Source organism: Arachis ipaensis, chromosome B6 (genome assembly GCF_059453495.1).
Source record: "Arachis ipaensis isolate K30076 ecotype BB chromosome B6, ASM5945349v1, whole genome shotgun sequence".
NCBI lineage: Eukaryota > Viridiplantae > Streptophyta > Magnoliopsida > Fabales > Fabaceae > Arachis > Arachis ipaensis.
The window spans coordinates 22001430-22013056 of NC_142441.1; the positions used below are offsets into that span (position 1 = coordinate 22001430).

At 33.3% G+C, this 11627-nt stretch overlaps 1 protein-coding gene across 4 annotated transcripts; it reads right to left on the reverse strand.

Moving 5' to 3' along the window:
• Positions 1-1494: 1494 nt before the first annotated feature.
• LOC107646641 (uncharacterized) lies at positions 1495-4402 on the reverse strand. Of its 4 annotated transcripts, none has more exons than XM_021104217.2 (5): positions 4238-4402; positions 4105-4162; positions 3342-3402; positions 3084-3178; positions 1495-1866 (listed from the first exon to the last, which is right to left on the reverse strand). In XM_021104217.2, exons 1-5 carry the CDS (start codon positions 4327-4329, stop codon positions 1651-1653), a joined length of 522 nt encoding a protein of 173 aa, XP_020959876.1. In that variant the 5' UTR covers positions 4330-4402; the 3' UTR covers positions 1495-1650. The 4 variants fall into 4 exon arrangements, 2 of the variants coding, with proteins under 2 accessions (XP_020959876.1, XP_020959878.1); XM_021104219.2 differs by having other exon boundaries at positions 1732-2319; XR_015885737.1 differs by lacking the exon at positions 3342-3402 and having other exon boundaries at positions 1732-2319; positions 4238-4319.
• Between the last annotated feature and the right edge of the window lie 7225 nt (positions 4403-11627).

Sequence of the window (11627 nt, forward strand, 5' to 3'; positions counted from 1 at the left end):
ATTTGTACTAGCTATCTATCATGGTTTGCATAGACTTGAGTTATTATTTTTTCCTATAATTCAAAAAATATATTATTTTTTGTCTTAAGCTGCATGAAGTGATATTTTATGTGATCTATTATTTTATTTCTTATGATTTAAATTTATTGTAATATAAAAAAATTGTGATTATTCATGATTTATTTTAAATTATTAATTGTGTTAGTATATTTTATTTTATTTTAGTTATTTTAAATTAAATAGTAAACTCATATAGATAAATTATTTTTTTTTGTAATACAAGGATAAAAATATCATTCAATACTAATTTACTTTTTTTTCTTTCTAATTTTCTTTTTAACCAAACAAAGAAAATTATTCTTTCTTTTTTTTCCTTTCTTTCTATTTTTCTTTCATCCAAACAACTCAAAAAAAAATAAAAATACATTTAAATTCTTTCTTTTCTTTTTTTTTTTTCTATTTCCTTCTTTTTTAATTTCCATCCTTCCATCAAACAAGACCTTAATGTGTATGGCAAGCAAATCAGATTAGGTTCAGTCCATAATGAAAACTTTCAAAATCGGCCTATTCAAGCTCAAGTATAGCAATGTTCATAAGCAAAGTGTTGATATTTGAAGCAAAAGAAGGAAAGAAAATATCAGCACAATGAAAAATAATTTAGAATTAGAAATAAGAGCATATCTTGATTATCATATTCATGAGTAAACCAGCACATATCATGATACTTCCTATACACGATGATCACTTAAAAAGAAAAAGATAAGACAATATCATAAAATCAACACTTGACTAATATAGATAGGTAAAAGAAAATCAATTTGGTTAAATCAAAATTGGAGCAAACAGTCATGACCATTCATTGCATCAACAGATTTAAGATTAAAGAGAAAAGAAACACTACAAGAAATATCGTTAAAATCGACGACCAAATCGACGGTTAAGCCGTCGATAATATTAAAATTCGACGGCAAAATAGACGGCTGTGGTGATCGCTATTAAGCTTGTCGATTTTTCAAAATTCTAATAAAATCGACGGCTTGCCTATCTGTCGATAAAAATTTAATAAAATCGACAGTGTTTCTGTCTATAATATGAGGTTAAGAATTTTACCTTCTTATTAAAATTGACAACATTGTCATCGATATTATTATATAAAATCGACGCAACTTCTGTCGATAATTGATTCAATAAAATCGACAATATTTTTTTCTATAATATGCTTAATAAAATCGACGACGTAGCCGTCGATATTTGATTAATAAAATCGACACAGTTTCCGTCGATTTAATTATTTAGATACCGATAAATTCTTTATATATTTTTTGTTTTCTTTGTCTATTTTAAATTTAAAAAGCAACAACTTTACCGTCGATTTTAATAGTTATATGTTTTAATTATTTTTTTATTTGAAAAATAGTAAACCATTAATGCAAATAAATTTTTAAATATAGAAATAAAATTTATACAGAATATTAGATAACAAGACAAAATAAATTTTTAAATATAAAAATAAAATTTATACTAAATATTAGATAATGAGTTTACAAACTTATCAAAATAATAAATAATCCTCTAACATAAAGACTCAAGACAAGATAAATAACTAGTAAGAGAAAGATGTCAAAATAAAAGGAAAAAGAAAAAGATGCATTAAAATACAAAAATTACTATGTCTAATATCATACAGTTGGACCAGCAATTGAAGAGGTTCCTGAATCCACAATTACTATGTCTTCTTCTTCCAAATTTGCACACGCAAGTTCTTCTTCTTCTCCTCCTCCTCCTTCTTCTTCTTCCAAATTTGCATACGGAGGTTTTTCTTTTTCTTCTTCTTCTTCCTCTTCTTGAATAGCCTTTCTTAGAAAACTTAGCAATAGATAGGTAACTTACTAATAAGATGCAATGTTTAGTAACTATTATAATATCTTGAAACATAGTATTCATATCCAATCATAAACATAAGAAATAGTGAAACAAACAATGTATATAGCTTAAATATCTTGCTAGAAATCACAGAAATATAAGAGAACTTGTTGATCTATTTGCAAGTAGAACATCTCCAACATCAATCTGAAGGTATAAGAGAAAAAGTTAATATTGACATGGTTGATGAGGAGTATTAGAGATGAAGTTCTAAATCTAGAATTAACCTGCCAGTAACTCTTTTGAGATATTGGAACATAAGTGTGTTCACCTCTAAAGTGTCTCGAGTTAATACCACCAAAAACAATCTCACCCCCTATCTCTGCCATTGGATCTTTATTTAGCCAAAGAGAGAAAACATTTTGATATATGTACCCTTGATCTATCATATTGTACCTATATTCATAGAAATAATCACTCTTTTGAAGAATCGTACTTTAAACTAGTCACACCACTAATCATGCAATATTGTTTAATAACTATATGATAAGAGAAAAATGAAAAAATATGTGAATTATTGAAACACTCAAATAAACAAAAGTTACCATACTGGTATGACTTCTCCAATTGAAATATTTTTTGAAGTTATTGCGTGTGTTGTTTCTCGAATTTATTGCTTTCTATGGCCTTTGAAATTTAGATGCTATTATATTTGGTGTTTTAAGGGTTGCAAGATCTGTGCTTCCCCATGGCAGTGGCATAAGGAAGAAAATAGTGCACTTTATTAATTGTGATAATATGATGTGTGTGACTGATCTATCACTTGTTCTGTTGTTTACTGCATCATTTTGGATTTTATATATATCCTTTTTGTAGTTTTTAGATTTCATTTGTTTTTCTCTGATTTGGTTGTTTTAGCATTCTTTACATAAGAGATTTGGAATAATGGTGATGTTGCACTTGTCTTCTGTTCTATGGATATAAGCATTCTTTACATCTAGTCTTTACTTAATACAATTTATGTGACGATGTCTCATCCTCTTCTGTGCATTCTACTTTACCTTAATAACATTTTTTTATTGAAATATCTTTTATTAGCTTATGCTTGTTAAACTATGAATATGTGAGATTTGAAAGATTCTTTCCATTTTAAAAGAAAGCATATGAAACTTAATAACACCGTTCGAAATAAAATAAAATAAAGAGGGTAAAATACTGACTTGGTCTTTGATGACGATATCCCCAACTTTTACAACATCTTGGCTGAAGAATCTATAAATGGATCCATGGCCATAAGGGATTTTGCAAGATGTGCCTAGATAATTTTCCCAATCAGTTCAACACCAACTTTAGAAACTGAGTTTCACAAAACAAACTTTCTATCTGTACTTTGTACATATAAACCCAAACAGAAGCATGTCAAAATGAAAAACATTATGATACATCATCAAATATCAAAATAATTCAAAGATACCTACCAATATCAGTATAGGTGCTAAATATCTTTGACTTGTACTTGGAATGAAAATAGCAAGGAATCTGCATTGCAGTCACATTTACTTCTAAAATAAGTTCAATATGAGAAACTAGCATTGTTCCCAAATCCATTATGTGAGGAAGAGTTTTGTTTTTCATGTAAAGTTATCAAACTCTCGAGCAACCTCAAAGTTTCATGAGTTTATGAGTTTAGATTCTCAAATCGAGTTTAGTTTTTCTGGTAAACTCATAGCTGAGTTTCTAGATTCGAAATTACCTAAGCTCCACGAGTTTAGATGAACTCTCAAGTTTGATTACATTTGCTCTGTTGTCGTCTTAAAAAAATATGAAAACATTAAAAAAGGATCATTCAAAAAAGTTTTGCTAACTAAAGCAGGGCATTTCTTAAAGAGTCAAACAAAAATGTCTAACTTTTCAATGCAATAAACATGTCAAAACTCAATTTTGGCTCCTTAAGCAGCACTGGATAGCAAAACCTTAACTCAATTTTGGCTCCACCAATATCGTATTCCACTCCCCCCTCCCCCTATTTTATAAAGCTTAAATCTCTCTCCAATTGCAAACAGAACATAACAGAACATAATTTTGCATATTTTCCAAGTATAAAAGAGATAGACACATAATACATCAAGAAAAAACAATCACACTATTCATGCTTAGCACGGTATAATCAAAGTCGAAGCCAATCATATAGAAAGATAACAAATCAATAACATTCAAACTAAAATAAAATAGAAAACTCACCGCCTTACGCAGCTTCTTGATGAGTGCCATAGGCTTGTGAGTCAAACCGCGCTGAAACCTGCAACAGCGAAAAACAATTAAAAACTTCAACACATAAATACAAAATCCAAATGCAAATGTTTGACATAGGTACCTTCTGCGAGCACGAATAGTGAAGAGCTTAACGACTTCATCGGTGGACATGTCCAAGAGTGCATCGAGATCCACGCCTCTGAAACTGAACATCTTGAACGTCCTCTTCTTTGGTGCTCCAGTGTAAGACCTAAAATCTTTGAAAAAGGGCTATCATTAGCTAATTTCAAATTCAGTGTTTCTGTAGCTTTAATTTCAGAAATTTCTCTATTAAAGAAAATTAAAGCAAGTTTTGATTTATTGAATTTGAAATAAATTGAGATTATTATCCAATTTTACAATTATTGGATTATTTTCTATATTCAAATTATAAAGTTGGTAGTTGTGAAATAATAAGGATTTCTATATGATTTGGATTAAATAATTAATATTTTAAATATTAATACTGCTATTTTGGAAAATAGAAAAATTAATTATATTATTTCTAATTTTTAGATTTGGACATTTTATTGAAAATAATTTGTAAAGTTGATGAGCAAATAGTATTTTCTATGTACAAATAGTATTGGATTTAATTTGGGTTTCAATTACTATATTATTCCCAATTTTATGTGAAATTACTATATTGCCCCTAAACCTAATTTATCTAAACCCTAGCCTTCCCCACTCTCCTCAGCACCGCACCTTTCACCAAACAGCCCACACCCCCATAGTTTTCTCCACCGTGAAAGAAAGAAGAAAGAAAGAAAGATGGGGAAATAGGGAAGATAGGGCCGCGGGAGAAGGGAGGAGGAGAGGAAGGAGATTCGCGCCGGCGTGCTGGGCTCCACCGCCGCCGTCGCGTCGTCGCCGTCAACACTGCGAGATGCCATCCGCGTCACTGTCGCTGAAGCTCTGCGCCGCTGTCCAACCACCGCGCCTCGCTGTCAGTTGCTGTTCATCTTCATCGCGATCAGAAGGAAGACCCGCGCAAGAGTCAGTGGAGGAGGAGCCTCGCGTGTCACCGTCAAGCTTGAAGAAGAGGGGCTGAGTTCCGCGCGACTGCCGTTCGAAGGGCTGAGCTTCGCCGCCGTTCGGCCCAGCCACGAGCTGCTGTCGGAATCGTGTGAGGAGGAGTGCGACTCACCGCGCGGAGCTGCGCCGCCGTGTGCTGTCGCCGTGGCCTCGGACTGCCGCCGCCGTCCCTGTGCCGCCACTGCTGGAGATCCACCCGATCTGGTCTGAAGGAAAGGAAGAGGTTCAGGCCGCCGTTGCTACTTGCGTTGTGAGCTTCTGCACCATCCACCACCGCAGGTGTCGCTGCCGGAGAAGGGAGCTGCATCTCTGTGATTCTAGCCGCCGGGAGTGGTTCTGTGACTTCCGAAATCGCCGCCAGAGCTCCGGGCTGAGCTTCTGCCACTTGAGACCCTGCTGCCGTCGCTGAAAAAGTTTGCCGGTAAGGGTTTTAATTGAGGTTTCTGCCTTTTTAGAATTCAAGAAGGTTTTAACGCTGCACGATTTTTATAGTTGATCCATCGAAGCTTCTGGCCGCCGCCGGAGCTGTTGCCGGGCCGATTCGAAATCGCAGCTGCCTCATTGTGTTACTTTGATAAGAAATTATGTTTCGAATAATCTCGCGTTAGTATTCTGTTGTGTTTGGTTAATGAATATGAGTCTTGGTAACGTGGGATCGAGTCCTGATTATTATATGTTGCGATTAGTGTTGCTTTGGTTATTATGAACGTGACTGGAAGCTGAGGTTTTGGTTGCCGTCAGTTCGGGTTGAGGCGAAAAGGACTCTGTGAGACGTTTGGATTATGGAATTTGCGTTTTGAGGTAGGGGCGCTTTCCAAAAACTATATTCTTATATATTGGAATTATTACATATGGATACTGATGTGAGAGAATGTGTATTTGGTGATTGTATCGGCCTTATGTATGGCTTGATTTGCCTTGGTTGATTATGAACGTCTGTTGGTTGAATTGTTGTGTGGTTTTGTGAAACGAAATGCTTTTCAAGTTGATTCTTTTAAAGCTTTGAGATCGAGTTTAATCCGTTGAGAATTGAATTGAGTTAATTTTATTGAGAATGTGAAAAAATAGAATCCACTCTTGAATTCAGCCTGGCTTGCTTTAAATGATCTGGTTTTTGATGAATGATTGTTACTGAACCGTTTCTTTGAAACTTTAGAAATGAGTTTATTCGGCTGATAATAATGATTTGATTTTTGAAACGGTTTTCTTGAAATATGGTATTGAGGTTAATTGTTGGATTTTGGCTTGCCTTTGAATTGATTTTGGATTTTGGGCTGTTGGAAAAGGATTGTGGAATGGCTTTGTTGGGACCCTGACCGGGTGGCAAAGTCCAAGTTTTAGGGGAGATGCTGCCGAAATTTCTATAAAATCCGAGTCTTTATTGAAATATTGTCTGGGAAAAATGATGAGCTGAAGGCTTCTACTATTTTAGTTGAAATATCAAGAAAGGATGATTCATGCTTTTGAAATAAATTATTAAAGAGGGAATTGTGATTTAGTCTTGCTTCTTAAGAAAGGCATTGTATCTTTTTCAGGAGAAAGTTATTTAGATGAAACTTATGTTTTAAAGCTGTTTTAAATGTGATAAGGGCAATGCCTTTGAATTTGACTTGAGGGTTTCAATTAGAGGAGTTTTAATGATGTTGAAAGAACCTAAATGTCTATTGACAAGTTTCATTTTGAAATATTTTGAGAAAGGTTTTAAGTTCTTTTTGAACTCTGAATTCTTGCAAGACTAAAACAATTTTGAACAGTTGAAACGTTCTAGAATTTATCATGGGGGTTGAAGTTAGTTTTGCCTAAGTAAAGGAAACGGCTTGAAAGAAGTAAATGATTACGTGACTCGGTTTGGCTTAGATCCTATTTTATTACTCAAATCGGAAAGCCAATGTTTTAATGATTTTAAATGAATTTGGCGAAATGAGTTATGCTATTCTCCCCTAAGGACTTGGGACCTTGCCGAGAAACTTTGTTATAAAATCCCATTGTTGGATGGATGATTTTGAATGTTTCAAAATGAATCTTTAACTTTCCATGGTTATGGAAGTTTTGAAAAGAGGATGCCGAGAGTGGCATGGTTTTAAAAGGGGAATTTACCTTGAGTAAAAGTGGCTTATGAACCTGAGATGATTTGAGAAATGAGATCTTTAAAGCCAAGGCTGAAAAGAGTTGGAACTTGATTTCAAAGTGAAATGATTTGGGAAAAAGTGATTTATGGCTTAAATGCCGATTTTATGAATTGATGATGTTGAATGTGGAAGTGTTGTTTTGTTGTGAGCCGGAATGGCTGAGTATGATATGAATATTGGTTGGTTCTGGACTGAACCGTGAGCCGGATGGCTGAGATGGATGTTGATCCATGGATGAGATTGAATGCATGTATATGCTGAATCATTGATAAATGTGAATGTTGCACTTCCACTATCGGAGATAAGAGTTTCCATGGGAGAAAGCAGTGGCTAGCCACCACGTGCTCCAGGTTGAGACTCGAAGCTCTTTTGACCCTATGTCGTCAGGGTGGCCGGGCACTGTGAAAGCCCCGGATGAGCTCACCCCCATAAATATTCACCAGTGAGGGTGATGGATATGGATCATGATTATGATCAAGTTTATATTGAGTATAACTCGAGTTGGGGAGACACGACAAAGGGACAGTCCAATGGTTAGCTACCAGGACTTGTTGGGTTGGCTCTATAACCGACAAATGATATCATCAGCCACTAGGGACAGGCATGCATCATATGCATCTATGTGACATTATTTGCGTGTGCATATTGTACTTGGTTTGTCTATGTGATTACTTGAAATTAACTGCTACTTGTTCTACTTGCTGTAACTGTTTGTTTGTGCTTGAACTTCCTATCTGTGTTTGCAACTGGGACTCTGTTGGATTGTGATGATTGGTTGTTGGTTGGATTGTTTGGGCCTAGGACCGTGGTTGAATTGAGATGGACCGATGGTTGGTTTCGGTTTTGTGGTTATGGTTTGGAAATGTGTGAAAGGCTAATTTGGTTCAGCATAGATAAACCTTTTGAAATGCTTTTGAATATTGTTTTAAATGAACAGTTTCCTCTTTCAGAAAAGGATCTCAGATTTCTCTTTTATTGTAAACCTTTGTTTTTAAAAAGAGGCATAAGACAGTTATTAATCACTGGTACGGTTTATCTTCACGTATCCTATTACAGTAATTCCCAAAAACCCTCTACTGAGAACCCTTTCGAGGATGATGTTCTCACCCCCCCTACATTTTTCCCCTTTCAGGATATGGGCGCAGAAGTCATGAAGAGTTTATTTAGTTATTGAAATGCTCTGTATTGCTTTAGATTATTACTTGTTGTACCCTCGCCTTTATCTTGATATATTCTGTAAGAGGGATAGGAATTGTATTGGCTACTACTTGTAATGTTATATATATATGGATGTATCCTTTATGAGTCTTTGTAAGTTGTATGGTATCTATAGATGTACGTTATCGAACAAAAGTATTTTTGGAGCGACTTTGCGGTTTAAAGTTTTAATATTAAATAGTATAAGTGTCGTCGTAATGTCCGAGCTATCAGAGTCACGCAGCCGGAAGCATGAACTTTGGTAGTTAGGGTGTTACATCCAGCTTGCGCTATCTCTGCATCCACATCAGCCTTCAACACACAAAAACAAAAACGAAAATTAATCACCGGAAACAATCAATCGATGAGAGTGTTCAAATCAAATTGAATTTTTTGTTCTTGTCCGAGTCATTTTCATTTTTGCATTTTAATTTATTGTTCTTGTCCTTCTTTTTCGGTAGTTTATTATTCCAGCCACTTACATTTCTACAACTTCTATATGTGCCATTGTCACTTGAGCACTGGTTATATTTTTACGCATTTTAATATGAGTTATATTATTTCATTTCTTCACGTCCTTTATCGTCTCTTGTTCACCAACACTTGTTTCAGTTTTTTTCTGTTACCTTGAGCATTTTTTATACTATTATAAATTTCACCTGCAACAGAAAAAAAAATGTAAATAATTACTCAAAACCATTTCTAAAATTCTTAATATTGAGTCTTTTAAATTTTAAAATACACAAAATAATTTCTAATATTTATTTTCGCTAACAGTCATCTTCTAATATTTAACTCTTTTAATCAAAATAACTGTTTTAAAATTTTTAAAATTTATCAAGAACTCTGCTTTAAGATTTTTAAACTTTTTAGGATTATTTTATAATTCACTCTTAGAACAAAATTGGAAAGGAACTGTATTATTTAGCAAATATAAATATTGGAGGATTATTTTGTGTAGTTTATATCTAAAAAATTAAAATATCCGACTTTAAAAATTTTAGAAAATAATTTGGATAATTACTTAAAATTGTATATATCTACTTTTCGAATTAAGATTTTATTAGTACAAATTTAGTTAATGTTTATTTATTTTTATTGAGCAGAATTCAAGCAAAACAATTCTCTAATGCGGTTGATTTGATTATTACCACTATGATTTATTTTGGATTCAAATAAGTATTTTCTTTTAACAGAAGAATGGAAGCAACAAGAAGTAGTACTATATAAATGAAGCAAAATACTAAGAAACATGAATTAGCACTACAACATTTTGGGTTTATGACCACAATTTTTTTGGTTACGGTAAAAAATCGTGACAATAGACCCTCTATAGTCACGGTTTTTTAGGGTGACTAAAAAACAAAAAGCTATAGTCACGGTTTTTTTGGAAAGGGTAACTATAGAGTACCTATGGTCACAGTTTTTTAAAAAAGGGTGGTCTAAAAGGGTCTATGGTCACGGTTTTGAGGAGTGACCTAAAATGGTCTATGGTCACGATTTTTTATAACGACCAAAAAGGGTATATGGTCACGATTTTTCAAAAAAGGGTGACCTAAAAGGTCTATGGTCACAGTTTTTGGGGATGACCTAAAGGGGTCTATGGTCACGGTTTTCGGGAGTGGCCTAAAAGAGTCTATTATCACGGTTTTGGGGTGACCTAAAAGGGTCTATAGTCACGGTTTTTTACAGTGACCAAAAAAGGGCTATGGTCACGGTTTTTCAAAAAAGGGTGACCTAAAAGGGTCTATGGTCACGGTTTTTAGGGGTGACCTAAAGGGGTCTATCGTCACAATTTTGGGGGTGGCCTAAAAGGGTCTATAGTCACGGTTTTGGGGGTGACCTAAAGGTGTCTATGGTCACGATTTTTCAGAAGGGTGACCTAAAAGGTCTATGGTCACAGTTTTGGGGGGTGATTTAAAGGGGTCTATGATCACGATTTTAGGGGTAACCTAAAGGGGTCTATGATCACGATTTTGGGGGTAGCCTAAAAGGGTCTATGGTCACGGTTTTGGGGATGACCTAAAGGTGTCTATGGTCATGGTTTTTTACAGTGACAAAAAAGGGTTTATGGTCATGGTTTTTCGGAAGGATGACCTAAAAGGCTCTATGGTCACGATTTTGGGGGGTGACCTAAAGGGGTCTATGGTCACGGTTTTAAGGGGTGACCTAAAGGGATCTATGGTCACGATTTTTTACAGTGGCAAAAAAGAGTCTATGGTCACAGTTTTTCAAAATGGTGACCTAAAAGAGTCTATGGTCACGGTTTTGGGTGGTGACCTAAAGAGGTTTATGGTCACGATTTTGGGGATGACTTAAAGGGTCTATGGTCACAGTTTCGGGGGGTGACTTAAAGGAGTCTATGGTCACAGTTTTAATCATTTGAATTTTAATTAATTAATATTTTTATGTATTTTTTATTATTTTAAATATTTTATCTTTTTAAAATTTAAAAATTTTAATAATTAAAACTAATAATAATTTTATACGATTTACTTTAAATATTAAAATTTTAAATATAATTTTATAAATAAAAAATTAAGTTGAATACTATTTTAATTTTAAATGGGAGTATTATATAATTAAATTTAAGAAATTTCTATGATAAATAAATTATGGTTTATTTTATTAATTTGAGCTCTTATAGATTAATTTATTAGGAATGATTAAATTAATCTTTATAAATACATTGAGTTTAAGTTAATTAATGTTTATGTACAATCTTTACTATAATTAGTTATTTTATATAAATTAGAATTAAAGTTTTGTTAATAGAACAATAATGAAAAATTATATCATATAATCTGAATAATTAATATTCTCGAATTTAAACCAAATTTTATAAAATGTGATTAGTATGTTCATTTTATAATTTAAATTGAAAATAATTTTTTGAATTCATTGATAAATTGATAAATAAAATTATGTGTTCCGAAATTAATTTTTATAGTATTATATTTAATTTCTAAATTGTTATTCTATCATGAATATTTTGTAAAATTATTATATTACTCATGTATATTTTACCCTAACTCTAATTTCCCAAATTAAAACTCAATTCTGGCCTAATTTCACAAACAATAAACGCATACATACCTTTAGAAAGGGGAA